The 14486-nt window shown below is 37.7% G+C and overlaps 2 protein-coding genes across 2 annotated transcripts; one reads left to right on the top strand and one right to left on the bottom strand.

Moving 5' to 3' along the window:
• The first annotated feature begins 787 nt into the window (after positions 1 to 787).
• LOC107923924 (zinc finger protein VAR3, chloroplastic) lies at positions 788 to 4539 on the top strand. Its single transcript, XM_016854119.2, is given in 8 exon segments — positions 788 to 1282; positions 1732 to 1849; positions 2084 to 2354; positions 2357 to 2429; positions 2588 to 2704; positions 3094 to 3210; positions 4037 to 4135; positions 4217 to 4539. Coding segments are annotated over 8 exon segments (1311 nt in total). The 5' UTR covers positions 788 to 884; the 3' UTR covers positions 4335 to 4539.
• Positions 4540 to 8627: 4088 nt separating this feature from the next.
• LOC107923923 (ERAD-associated E3 ubiquitin-protein ligase component HRD3A) lies at positions 8628 to 12996 on the bottom strand. Its single transcript, XM_016854118.2, has 6 exons — positions 12144 to 12996; positions 11544 to 12032; positions 10710 to 10925; positions 9931 to 10254; positions 9567 to 9809; positions 8628 to 9038 (listed from the first exon to the last, which is right to left on the bottom strand). Exons 1-6 carry the CDS (start codon positions 12930 to 12932, stop codon positions 8829 to 8831), a joined length of 2271 nt encoding a protein of 756 aa, XP_016709607.2. The 5' UTR covers positions 12933 to 12996; the 3' UTR covers positions 8628 to 8828.
• Between the last annotated feature and the right edge of the window lie 1490 nt (positions 12997 to 14486).

Below are 14486 nucleotides of genomic sequence, written 5' to 3'. Positions count from 1 at the left end.
TAGAAACCTAACTCAAACAAACTCAACAGCTTGATACTTCCTGTTAATAAAGTCTATTATTATTGACAAAACAATAGTTTTGAGTTTATGCCAAAGTATAACAGCGGTGGCAAGATGGGTGGGAGTTTTTTCTAAAGATATTTATTAATCTCATTAATATTCGAAGTGAGGTTGGATAGATATAAGTTAAATTCAATCTTAACATAATCATCTTTTAGAATAATTAGCTTAATTTATTTTGAATTCAATTTCAAAGAAAAAAATCGATCCTATCAAGTTAGATCAGTTCATAATCTGTTGGTATTTTTTTTGGCATTTTTAATTTTCTACCAAAATGGAGATAGATGTATAAATAAGGGTGTAAACGAGATACTGGTGGTCACAAGTTACTTGAGTTCGACTTGAAAAGAAGTTTGAATTCAATTTGGTAATTATTGAGCTGAGCTCGAGTAGTTTGAGCTATCAATTGAGCTGAATTCAAGCTTAATAATACTTGACTCAAATAACTCACGAGTCTTATGTAACTTTTCATATTTTTATATTATTAAATTACATTGTTACTTTTAATATATTGTTAACCCTAAGCTTAATTATTGGGTCAAACTCAAATTTTTAAATTTGAGCTTAAATATAAAGCCGAAATTAAACTTAAAAATAAATAAACATCGAGTGCAAACTCAGCTTCAAATTTTGAGTCAAATTGGACCTGGATAGTAGTAAGTTGGGCTCGGTTGGATTACACCAGTAGGCGTTGTAAATAGAATGCTATGAGCCTATGACCCTATCCACACAGCTATTGCAGTCACGCTACCTAAAACCCTATCTTCGTTCTCTTGCTTCGGTTAAAATCCGCTTAACATCGAAGGCTCTTTGAACAGGTTTAAATGGCCACATTACAAAATTTTCTTTCATCATCTTTGACATACAATCTACCAAAGAAAATGTCATCTTCAGCTTTCTTACACCTGAGCACCTCTATCATACGTGCTCGCAATCCCCTCTTTCTTCCTTTTTCTTCCCCGCCCGCCCTCTCCCTCCGCTTCCACCGTTACACTTCCTCTACCGCCGCCCTCGACACACTTAACGCCAACACCGTTTCCGCTGAGCCTCAATCCCACCCCTGGCCCGAATGGGTCACTTTCATTGACAGATTAAAGTCCAAAGGTTACTTTGTTGAAGCTAATAATACTGTCACTTCCGATGCTGGCAATGATTATAAGGACATGAATTTTGTGAAAGACGCTTGTATTAGCTTTGCTCGTGACCGTTTCGATCTTTTCAAGTACTGGGTTCTTTCTCTTTTTCACTTTGCTGCTATTTGTTTATCGTCACTTCCATTTCTCCTCTAAATTAACTCAAAGTTCCTTTTGCTTGTTGTTTTTCTGTTCATTAACATAAATAAAACTATGTGTTTGATTAAAATCAACACTTAATTGGTTAAATGCAAATGCAAAAGCTCACTATTTGTTTTCTCTTTTAAAGACTAGTATTTAGGCTGGTTATTTCCTAAAGCTGATGGGGTAGAGTAAATGTGACAATGAAACATAGTCTTAGTTCTTATTTCGTCAAATGGAAGATTATTACTGTGCTTATGCTCCTACAACGTTAAAAGAAAGTAGGATTCTGAAGATTCATGAGGGGCAATGCAGTGCAGATGATCTGTTTTGTTGTAGTCAATTTATATAATACTAATGATCACAAATTTAACTTTCATGTTTCTGTTTAGTGCAGATTGTTATCTACTGATGATATTGAAACGGTTGTGGGGAGTGGATGTCCTAATGTTTTACGAAAATCCGTTAATTCAGCTAAAAGGTTGAGAGCCTATGTTCATCTCGACGAAGGGGATGTATGTCGTTTTCCTTATTAGCATTTTAGTTCTTTATCTTTAGTCGTATATTGCACATCGCAAGAAATATGCTCTTAATAGGATGAATCTGCAGTTATTTAAAATTTATTTGGTTTTTGAACATTCCTATGTCATGGAAAAGTGAAAACTTGGGTGTGGAAAGGCGCATTTTCTGCCAACTGCTCCGGCCTATAAGAACTTCAAGTGATGTCAGACTGAAGCACTTTTCTGCAGGTTTGTGGTGCTTGCAATCTGCGTGGTTCTTGCGATAGAGCTTATGTGATACTAAAGGAATCTGAAGCAGCTGCTCGTACTGTGGACATCGTGCGTATATTATTATCTTATGCCCTTGATCCCCTTGTTATTTCGGAGAGAGAGAAACCTCCTGGTAGAGAGCATATTGATGCATCTGCAAGGAATCTACTTTCAGACTTGACAAAATTGAGTGAGACGTCATGTGATGCTGAAATTCCTAAGCCTGCTGCTAAAGCTCGTCCTCGGAAGGAAAACAAATTAGTGGCAATGATGATGCAGAGTTTAAAAATGTTGAAATGAAGAGAGGAGATTGGATGTGTCCCAAGTAAGTCTTATATGAAGCTTAATTGCTCGAGGTTATTTCCTGAGATTATGTTGAATAGAAAGTGAATGGATATGAACTTTATTCTCCTATGTCATCGCATTCTAAAATCTCTGCATGGAATTTCATGTTTATAAGCCAGGTTTGCTTCTGAATTGCAGATGTAACTTTTTGAACTTCTCTAGAAATCTGCAATGCCTAAAATGCAAAGAAGGTGGCCCTAAAAATGTTCGTGGAGAAGAAATTGAGATGAAGAAAGGAGATTGGCTTTGCTCAGAGTGAGTTTCCATTTAGCTTCCTAGCTGTCATCATCTATTATTTAATGCTTCCCAATTATACTAATTGCTTGTTATGAATGTTCACTGGGTGTGAAGCTCATCTTTATCACTATAGTACATTGTCATGCACTTTACTCTTTGTTGGTTCAGATTCAAAATAATGTGAGAATTTAATTAATATGTTTACAAGTTTGTTTGGATGACATATGTTGAAATGAGGGAATAAGGTCATTAAATTTCTTGTGTAATAGTTGGTCAACTAAAAAGTCGGACATTTAGGCCTTACAGTTAAAAGTTATGGTTTGATACAACGGTTGGCAATTATTTTTCTGATGAGTGTGACTGTTTGTTCATTCTACCTTGGCTATTCATTGCTTTTTATGTTACAGGTGCAGTTTCATGAACTTTTCTAGAAATACAAGGTGCTTAAAGTGTAAAGCAGAGGGTCCAAAGATGGTTGCTACAGATGATGTTCAAATGAAGAAAGGGGATTGGAACTGCCCAGGGTAAGTTTCTTTTTGGTTTATATTGTTAAGAAGCCTTTTTGTTCTTCAAGAATATCCATCTTCAGTATAATTCTATTAAATAGAATTTGTACTGTAGTCCCATATTTTATGATCTGCTAGGTGATTTGGCCACATCCATGCTTGTCGTCTTGTTGCAAACTAAGTCTCATGCATATCGTATTAGCATAGATTGTAATAAAACACAATATAAAGTAATGGAAGAAAACGAAGAAATACCATGATGTGCACTAGGATCCTTAGGCTTTAGCATTCACTATTTTCAATCACGAGTTGCTGCTCCCAGCTTGAGCCCGTGAAGAATATATGCTTAATAACATAAAGCTGGTGAAGGGATATTGCAAAACCTAGCTTGCTATTCCTTCAAACCCATGCTTTTCTGTTTGTTATTGGGTTTTGGGTTCATCTGATTCTTATGCTGTGTATTTTGGTTTCTTTTTGGGTTGAAGACATGTATCATGCTTGAGCATATGCCCGCAAAATGAGATGGGTATTTCACATGATTATAGAGTTAGCTTTTGCACAAATCGGTTTAATATTCAGTTTTCAAAGATATAAAAGTTTCACCGTTCCAATTTGTGGGAGAGAGAAAACAGGGGGGGAACAAAGCAAAAGCCTGAAAACCAACAAGATCGAAAGTAAAGGGGCTAAATGGAGCTCTTTGAAATTTCATCGCATTAAAAAGAATTTAAATGTAACTGATGGAATACTAGTCATGGATTTACAGGGGATTAACTTGCTTCTGGTCTGCAATTTTGTAAAGTTTGATCCATTCATGCTTATCCTAATATTGATTTCCTCTATGCAGGTGTGGATTTATGAATTTTGCGAGTAATAGGAAATGTTTACGCTGCAAAGAGGCAAGGCCCAAGAGACAGTTGAATCCTGGAGAATGGGAATGCCCTTCGTATGTCTCTCTATTATCCCTCTCAAGTTCAGTTTTGATTGGAAAATTGATATATACTTACTAGTACAATATCCTGTGCAGATGTGATTTCTTGAATTATAGAAGGAACCAGGTTTGTCTAAAGTGCAAACATGAGCGCCCTGAAGAAGCAACAAATGAGTATGATGAGCACACATGGAAGAGACCTCAGCGGTCCTAATAACATGAAGCCTTTGGCATTTGAGTACCATTCTTCAAAGTGCGCAATGGTAAGTGATTGCTTTTTGCTGCATGTTTGTCAAAGCCTATGGCATGCTTTTGAGTTTTGGGTTCCCATAGTATAGTTGTAGTTTGCCAATTTTTGCGGTTACAATGTATCATGCAAATGTTTACCACTTATGCAGGATGATGGAAAGTTTACGGTTTTTCTTTTCCTCCCTTTTTGTGGCCATCAAAGCTCATAGTTTGTTTTTGTGGCCATCAAAGCTCATAGTTTGGTAGACTTTAGGAAAATAAATAGGGCGTCTACCAAAATCGATCATGTAAACAGTAAATCACTAGTTTTCAGCAAATCTCCAAAACTAGGGAGTAAAACGATCAACATTGGAAAAAAAATAGTAAATGTAACATGGAGACTCTTGTATTAGAAGTCTTTAAAAAATAAACAAATTAATCTTTATATATTTGAACTAAAAGTTTCAAAAAATAGGCAAATGAGTCCGGGACGGGCCATCTGCTACTCTATTGTTGTCCCTGACTGTGTGCCTAAACTAGACCCTCCAATCCCTCCTTCAAAGAGCACGAACCAAGGGTAATAATACCAGTAACTTATTATCTGCTGCATAACTGTTGCAGATTAACTCAATTAGCCCAACATTATCACTTTCAACATCGACCTGGTGAAAGCCTCTGCTCCAAGCAAAAATAAGACCCTCGTACATGGCCCTCACCTCAACCTGGAAACTGTCTCACCTAGTTCCATTGAGAAACGAGCTACCCAATTTCTATTAGACCCCCGAATAACTCCCCCAATACCTGCACGAGGTATGTGACATGTGAAAGAGCAATCGATATTCAGCTTGACCCACCCCTCTTTCGGTGTCTGCCAAGGCTCTGTAGCGACCTGACTACTCTTAAAACAGTCCTTCATTCTAGCATCTGAATAGCTTCTCGTCCAAGCCACACTAGTAGAGATTAATTCATGGCTACTACTGCTCATATTCTTGAAAACCGAATCATTTCTATTTTTCCAAAGCAGCCAACAAGTTGTAGAGAAAAGGTTGGCTACTCACCTTCAACCATTACAATGTACCCCTCATTTTTCAGATTCCATTGAAGCCAAACATCGCCCGATGTTGTAAAGAACAAGTTCCAAGACGCAGCAGGTAGGATGGCTCTCCAGACCCCCTTAGCAAAGTGACAATCTCTCACTGTCTGCAATGTCGTTTCTGAGAACTCACCGCATCGTGGGCAAAAGCCTTCCTTTGTCATACCTCTATGCCTTCGCTCATCATAGTGTCATACCTCTATGCCTTAGCTCATCATAGTGAGTAAACGTGACTGGCCAAGTAACCATAAGAAGACTCGAACACGCTGTGGAGCAAGGACCTTCCAAGTTTCAAGACATAAATTACAAGAATTCATCACACCATTATCAAACAAACAGCCATATGTTTCAGCCATAGTGAAACGACCCCCCGATGACCATCTCCAAGTGAGTCGATCAGGACTTCCATCAAGCATTGGGATCAGGACTTCCATCAAGCATTGGGGGCATTAAACCAACAATTCTGTTAACAGTGAGTGGAGGCAAAAGAGTTTCTAAACGATGAGAGAGTTTCGTCAACCTTCACTCCAGGTATGTGATATGCTTTAAGGGGGACAACATCATTCCAAAAACTAATCAATCTCCCATCACCAATGGACCAAACTACTCCCTTCGTCACGTGATGCCAAACGTTGGATAAGGAGCGCCAGGTATAAGAGTGGTTACTACGGTTGATACACACCAGGATCATTCCATGTACATTATTCTTATTACGTAAAATACGTACCCAATAAGAATCAGTATTAGCAAGGAGACTAAGCCCAATTTGAGTAGAAAAAGCTTGTTCTGCACTTGGAGACACCGAACACCTTGACCCCCTTTGTCAATTGGTCTACAGCAGTCTTCCCAGCGAACAAGAGCGGGCTTCTTTTTTGTGGAATTGGATCCCCAAATGAACCCACAGGTTATTCTTTCGATCTTCCGGCATGCAGAGCCTGGAATGTGAGCAGAACTCATGAAATAGTTTAGGATAAAAAGGAGCACAAACTTCGCTAAGGTAATCCTACCGGGCATAGAGAGTTGACGGGCATCCTAACCGTTAAACTTGTATCATACCTTATCCACAACAAACTGAAACGTGGAGATTGTGACGCGCTTATGAAAAATTGGCATTCCAAGATAATTTCCCAAATCTGTCACCATAACAAACCTGAGTCTCTCACTTGTGGCTAAAGTAGTCGGATCCGGAGTGTTGGAAGAAAAAAAAAATTGAGTCTCCTGCTTATTGATCTTGTGGCCCGAAGCTTGGCATAAAGGATTCCAGAACTTCATTAACTATCATAGCCTGACGTAAATCTACTCGACAAAACAAGATTAGGTTAGAGAAAGTGCTGGACCTCTACGGGAAAGCATCAACGGTTCCCAATTCTTCTCCGCAACAGCCTGATCAATCAAATGCCCCAGTCGCTCCATTCCCAAGACAAAAAAAAATGCAGACAATGGGCTCCCTTAACGCACCCCGCGAGATGGAAGAAAAGACTCCCAAGACTGAACCATTCCAGAGAAATTCCAAGAATGCCGCGGTGACACAGTGCATAATAACATTGACGAATGAAACAGGAAGACAAGCATCCAATAAAGAGTCTTCAAGAAAATTCCATCGAATCTTGTCATAAGCCTTTTCTAAATCAATCTTGATCGCCATTCACCTACCGTTGTATGGGATATGGATAGCTTCTTAAGCAACTTCGCAATGTTCCTCCTAGTTTTGTGCAATCTACTTTTGCATGACCGAACGTAAACGATTAACAAAGGTCTTTGTAATAACTTTATAGAGAACCATACAAAATTTGATACGTCGAAATTGGGCTAAAATCTCTTCTCCCGTCGCTTTTGGGATTAAGAGCAACAAAGTTCTATTAAGGTTAGGATCCTACCTAAGACCCTTGGAACACCCGTGTCACAAGATCTAGCACACTACCAACAATGATAAAATTTCTCATGGATACATCAATACCCGACACTTTAAGTGGTGCCATACTAAAGACCGCTTGCCTAATTTCATCCATTGAAACCTTACTAACCAACAAGTCCTTCTCCCATGCACTAAGAAAAGGAAATTGGCCCGAACAAAGTAGACGAGGAGTTTATTGCGAATCCACAATGTACAACTGCTTATAAAATTTCACTGCATGGCATCAGAGAATATCACTCTCAAAGCACCAATTACCAACAATCTTAAGAGCCTCAATTCGATTCATCTTCCTACGGGCCAAAGTTTTGCTATGAAAGAATTTCATATTCCTATCGCCATTAAGAAGCCAATCGCTTCTCGGTTTCTGGTACCGGAGGATCTCTTCCTGACTCAAGATGCTCTCAAGCTCAACTTTAAGTTCTTGTTCCTGTCCTTGGAGTCGATTGGTGTCAAAATATTTGAGAGCTTTCTGAACCCAACCCAATTGCAAAGATGTTACCATAAACACATTTATCCCACTCTTGGACTTTCAAAGTAAAATCATCCAAGTTAGTAACAATATCCTGAGTCCACTTCCAAGTTTCTTGTACAAGACCTCGAAATCGAGGGTACAATAACCAACTAGCTAAGAAACAAATTGGTCGATTAGTAGTAATGTGCGGCCTTGAAGACAGACAATAAAATCGGTTGATGATCAGACTTGGGTCTAGGAAGTTGCCTACGTTACTTTCAGGAGCGATCACATTCCGTAGATCATTACAAACTGCTCGATCAAGTTGCTAAAAAGGTTACCCCGATTCCAAGTGAACATAGGTCCCTGAGATCCCATGTCATGAAGACCATTATAAAAAATAAATGAGCGAAAAAGGTTAGACCCCGTCCGCATCAACTCCACTCCACCTTCCTCATCTCCGTGCAGAATTGAATTAAAATCACCAGATAAAACCCGAGGTTCAGCAACATCCATAGCCAAAAGATTGAGATCCTCCCATGAAAGCCTTCTCTTAAGGGCCTGAGGACTAGCAGAAACAGCAGTGCAAAGGACAGGCATAAATTTTTTCCAACATAGCAAAAATGATTGTGGCCATTATGTCCATTGCAAAGTTAGATTGATTTATTTGGTATACACATATATATACAAGTATGTATTTTATTGACCCAGGAAGGGAATTTCATCATGGATACTTGAAAATTTCTGAATCAATAATGCATGTATAATTTTGAAGTAAACAAACTACTTAAATTCGATAAAGCAAAGAACCCAACTGAAATTAGCATAAAGTACATGTTTTGATATTCGAGGCAAAAGATCGTTTTTCAACTTATGTTAATCTTTTTGGACTAGAATATTCTCTATGGTACAATGTAGGAGCTCTCTAGAACAAGGCCAAAGAAGCCGATCTATACATTTTTGCTATGGAGATTTAACTTTTGAAAAAAAACACATCTAATCTTAATACCAACACTGACAATTAGCGTGCAGCAGGTACAACATGCTCATTAGGTTCGTGTGCCCCCGCAGCAGCAATAGCATGCCTGCGTTGTCGCTCACGCAGATATAGAACAGTGAGTAGACAGACAAATAGTGTCAATATTGTTGCATTTCCTTCCTCCATGATCACATTCTCCACCCATTCTTCAACTCTAGGATAAACTTCAGGCAGGGAATCAATTATGTGGACCTAATCGAAACAACAAAATAGCAATGAGTCAGAAGACCTAACTAAAACAGCTGGTATAAAAACAGTTTTGAGATTCATGTACTTGGCAGAAATTCGGATCACTGTCTCACGGTGTGAATCCAGAACCAAGGATACTAAATTTTCATTATCAATATCTACACACTGCCAAGTTGCTTTCACAGGGTCTGAAGATGTTAGGCTCAGCTCCAGTTTTACAGTTAAAAAGTCCATGTGGTCAATGGAATGCGGACTAGTGGTTGCATTTGTATAACCGGAACACAGGACAGGGTGAGGACAAGAAGTAATGGAGAAATGGTACATATTACAACTGAAGTTGACATTCAAATATGAGTGTGTGTATAAAAATATATATCCTGTTCAGTCTGTTCAATCACTTGTATTCAACTGTAAGCATTTGACAAAATGAACAGGGCATAATTGCATTAAAGATTGAACAGGGCCTGATCTTCAGACATGCTCAGGCAGGGAGAGGCAAAAACAGAACATATACCACAAAGAGCAACTCACCAGGAAACTGTCAGCATAGTTCTTTCGTACCCACAAACTTGCTAGTGCCAGTGTGACAGGCAACTTTGCTGCAGGATCTAGCTCTAATGCCTGATCATAGTACCGCTTAGCAAGATGGAGGTCAAAAGGAAGTCCTTGGCCATGCTCATGCATGTATCCCAGGTTGAACATAGCTTGAGCATTCGATTGGGATTTTGCATGTTTGTAAGCTTCAGCTGCACGCTCATAATCCCTCACAGTTCCCTGAAAAAGAGAAGAAAATAGTTACAGAAAACCTCAGCCAAGTAATAAGATAGCAATATGCTCGGGTAAAGATTATCCCAAAAAGTAGACAGTACTTCTCTATAGAGACTAAGATACATACTCTGCCATAGTAATATGCATCCCCAATAAGTAATGCCGCATGTTCGTTACCCTGCTCGGAAGCTTGCCACCACAAAGAATGAGCACGTTGATGCCTTTCTGCATCTGTGCAAGCCCCCGATTCACCCATGCACATGCTGCGCTCACCATACTTGTCAAGGATCCATGCAGCATTACTCTGTGCTATCTCGTAACCTAGCTCAGCCATCCTAGAATACAAGAGGAATGCTTTGCCCATGTCACCTTTTAGGTATGATTCAAGTGCCCATCTAGAGAGGGAACTCCATGGTCCCCGTTCGGCAACTAGCTTGTATAATGCAGTAGCCTGGAAATGGGGAAGAAACTCTAATTATAATGTACATGGACATTAGGATCATTCATGATCCTAAAGGGATTCATGTCACAATTCATTCATGAAACATAAACAACGGTGAGCTATAATTATTGCAAACTTTTTTCTAAAGTAATTATAAGTTTCAAAATCTTCTACAGTGATCGGAGATTCGTTTTCCATTTAGGAATGAAATTGAAATACTGATGTAAGCTCTAGCATGCATATATTAACACTAAAACCTCAATGTAAATCAGGGAAATTTTCTGAAAAAACATTCCCCTGGTAATACATGCAAGGTGAAATTATTACATAAAGAAAACATAAATATAGAACCTTGAGGTTAAGCAAATGGAGTTTTAAGTATGTCATTCATAAAGATATAGAACTCTTAAGAAGGCAATCAGTTAAAAAACCAAAAAACTATAAGCATAAACCATGCTATTTACCATAGGAAGATTCTTTTTAAGCCCAACACCAGTATGAAACATCTTAGCCAACTGATAAAACGCCTTTGGTTGACCTGCATTGGCTGCCACAATAAAACACTTACAAGCAATCTTCACATCCCTCTTCACTCCGATCCCTTTAAGGTACATTACTCCTAAATTATAGTGCCCACCAGCATCTTCATTATCAGCAGCCTTGTCGAAGTATTCTTTTGCCTGCAAAAAAGTAAAGAATCACATTCTGGCCAACTCTGCACTTAACATACCAACTATAACCACACGCTATCCAGATATAGTTTTTTGTCTTCACTCTTAAAGGGTTTGAAACTGTACGTTTTTTCTTTTAAAAATGGAAAAATTTATCCAATGAATTGTCAGTAGCCTCAAATCTTACAAAAATCTTACAAAAGGAACAGACAACAGCCATGGAAATCAACAACTATTCTTAGATTCAAAACTATGTATATCTAACCCATTAATAACTGTCATCAATCTAAGCTATAAAACATCATGATCCATCCAGATTAGTAATAGAAGAAAGAACAACTTTAAAATAGAAATCAGAATAAGTCTGCCATAAGTTTCAAATTATAAAACATTCAATGAAGTGAAAAACTATAAACCAGTGCAAGTATAGCCAAACGGCATTGAATATAAAGATAATTCATATTGAACTAAGATTTTCAGGTAAACAATGTAAGCCAAGAACATCTGATTTGAAAGCACAATGCCTATGTCAAGACACCAGCACAAGTAAAAAACAAGGCACACTGATCTAAAGCACGGTCGGGATAACAAGACAAAAAAAAATAGTGAAGAGAAAAATAAACATACTTTGGTATAGTTCTTCTCCACACCATAGCCTTTAACATGTAAATAGCCCATCCCATTGTAAGCTGAATAAAGCCCATGTTCGGATGCAAGTGAAAGCCACTCAAGAGCCTTGGTATAATTCCTTTCAATTCCAGCCCCTCTAGCATAAATCTCACCAAGAAGTTCAAGAGACCTAGGCTCCCCTTTATCCACAGCTTTCAAAAACCACATCAAAGCCTTGGAATGATCACGGCGCAACCCTCTCAATCCGAAATAGTAAAAAAGACCCATTTTGTACATAGCACCGGCATTCCCTTTCTGTGCTTGATATTCCAATATCTGAAAATCTTCATCGTCTTCACCTCTTGATTTCTTCAAAGCTTCCTTGTTCTCCTCAGCTCCATTGTGTATCCTAATCGGTTCTATTACCGGCGAATCTTTGGATATCAAGAAACTGTTTACCGCTGTTTCTGCCAGTTCAGCATATAATTTAACAGCTTTTTCATGCATCTGAAAGTTTTAAAAAACAATAAATGTTTAGGAAAAATGGGGGGAAAAGCCACAAAAGGAGATATCAGATTTCTTTAAAAAAATAAAGGAAGAAAGAAAAGAGAAGCTTACATCTTGACGCGAGTAAGTGTAAGCCAAAGCCATCTTGGACTGGGCATTACCACCTTCGGCAGCGAAATAATGATTCAAAAATGCTTTAGCTTTGTTTCTCTCACGCATCATCCCCATCCCGTACAAAAAACCTAACACCGAACGAGCGTGCGGATCACCGTCCGCATTAGCAGCGGTCTCGATCTCAGCCGCGGCTTCCTCCATCAACCTGGCGTCTCCGTTGTTGGAAGCGGAGATGATTTTTTGGACGGCGGCGTAGTAAGAATCGAGGGAAGTATCATGAGAAGGGGAGAGAAGGGTAGTAGGTGGCTCGAAGAGACGGCGCCAAGATCCAGGATCGAGCTCGTCATCAGGCTTAACATGAGTACCGCCGAAGTCATCGTCGTCCCAAGAAGAATCGGAATCGAGAGGGGAAGCATCGTCGTTTTGGACATCCTTGAGGTCGTCTTGGGAGAGAACGAGAACGAAAGGGCGGGCGAGGAGGGGAAACGGGAAAAGGGAGAAAAGGAGGAGGAAGAGGGAAAGGAAGAGATGGCAGCTTGACCTAGACATGATGATGATGATGATGTAGGTGTGTGTCGGAAACAGGGAGGATTTGTCGGAGCACTGGATTTGGTGGGGGAAAAGGTAAAAGAATACCTGTGATTTGGGGGGGGAGAAGAAGTCACATGAGATCAGAAGACGGTCGAATCGAGATATCCATTCCAGAGACTGAAAGAGAAACAGAGATAGAGATAGAGAGAGAGAGAGAGAGAGGTGCTTCATTCTTGCCACGTTTACATTTGTCATTCACCCAATCACTTTTTGCCATGTCAGCCTGCATCCTTCGGTTTTCCTTCAATTATTTGGTTAAGATTTATACAAGTCCCTTTACTCTTCTCAATTTTAGAATTTAGTCCCTTTACTTTTATTTGACTTCAGTCCTCTACTTTTCATATTTCAAAATTCAGATCTAATTGTTAACACTGATTTTTTTTGTTAAATTTATGGGTGAGACATTTTAATATAAAAAAAATACTCGCTTAGTAGCAATGTAATTGAAAAAAGGTTTGTAATGAACTTAAATTTTAAAATCTAAAATATAAGGGACTAAATTGCTAGAAATAAAAGAATAGGGACTAAATTTCTAATTTGAGAAGAGTAGGGGATTGATAGCATATTTGAACCTAGTTTTTCTACTCAATTCATAAAAGGGATAATATAAATTTGATCCCCTAAACTTGGTAACTAGGTTCACTTTGGTACACATACTTTTTTATTCACTTTAGCCCTTGAACTTGACAACAAAGACTATTTTGGTCCCTAAACTTGAAAAATATAAAAGTTTGGTGATGAGACTTTAAAAAACAAAAAGTTTAATGATATGACATTATTAGATTGTATCGCATAATGACATATCCTGTGTTTTAATAGTCGAACTGGTGGTTGAACAGACCAAACCGCTAGTTACCAATTCAACTAGTTCAATCGGTTCAACTCTTAGATTAATAATAATTAAAATTTCATGAAATTTTAAAAATATACAAAATAAAAAAAATTATTAAACGAGATTAATTTGTTCAACTATTGATTTTTTATCTCAATTTTTTATTTTTACCAATGTCAAATAGTTTTCGAGTAAATTGGTTCAAGCCCTTTGTTCGGATTGTTATATCAATCAATTTTTGGTTTATTTGATCCAATCTTGTTCTAGTAACAGTGGCTATATCATTAAATCTTAATAGAATACAAGCTCAGGACCAAAAAGATCAAAATGAACAAAAATATATATATAAATACCAAAGTATTATGTTATTCCGTATTATTATTCACTAATAAATCTTTAATTTATTCACTGCAGAACAACAGTTGATTAAATTTTTGCATTTGATAAATAGAAATTGCGATTTTATTTAGAGAAATAATTTTATTTGATAATAAAAAGTTAATGCTTCTTTGAAAGTTTAATATATATATATACATTAATTCTAAAATTGATAAAATAAAAAAAAACTTATATGAAATTAAGAATATAACCCGGGATTGATTTTTTATTGACTTATATATTGATATTAAAGTTTTTTTTATAAAAAATTATAAACAAGGTAGTAACTAGAAATAAAAACAATCACATTATGTAAAATTTTACATGGCTAGCCGTTGGTTTAGTAGAAACTTTATGATCAGTTTGACATGCATGCATTTTTTTGTTTAGAAAATCTGTAGCTTCGAAATAGTAAGTTTCAGATCTAAAACCCAATTAACCTATAAATTCATAGTTGGTATATGAAGTTATATGGTTACCGCATAATTAAAAGCAAAAGTTCATCCGTTTGCTTTCTAAACATTTTAACGATTTGATCA

The sequence above is a fragment of the Gossypium hirsutum genome, chromosome A11 (assembly GCF_007990345.1).
Source record: "Gossypium hirsutum isolate 1008001.06 chromosome A11, Gossypium_hirsutum_v2.1, whole genome shotgun sequence".
NCBI lineage: Eukaryota > Viridiplantae > Streptophyta > Magnoliopsida > Malvales > Malvaceae > Gossypium > Gossypium hirsutum.
The sequence above is the reverse complement of the archived record's forward strand: the minus strand, read 5'-3'. Positions and strand labels throughout refer to the sequence as shown.

Coding starts and splice junctions, on each gene's coding strand:
- LOC107923923 (XM_016854118.2), bottom strand. CDS start 12,932: ATGACAAATGTAAACGTGGCAAGAATGAAGCACCTCTCTCTCTCTCTC. Junction 12,033..12,143: donor ACACTTACTCGCGTCAAGAT/GTAAGCTTCTCT, acceptor TAAAACTTTCAG/ATGCATGAAAAAGCTGTTAA. Junction 9,039..9,566: donor ACTATGCTGACAGTTTCCTG/GTGAGTTGCTCT, acceptor TGTTTCGATTAG/GTCCACATAATTGATTCCCT.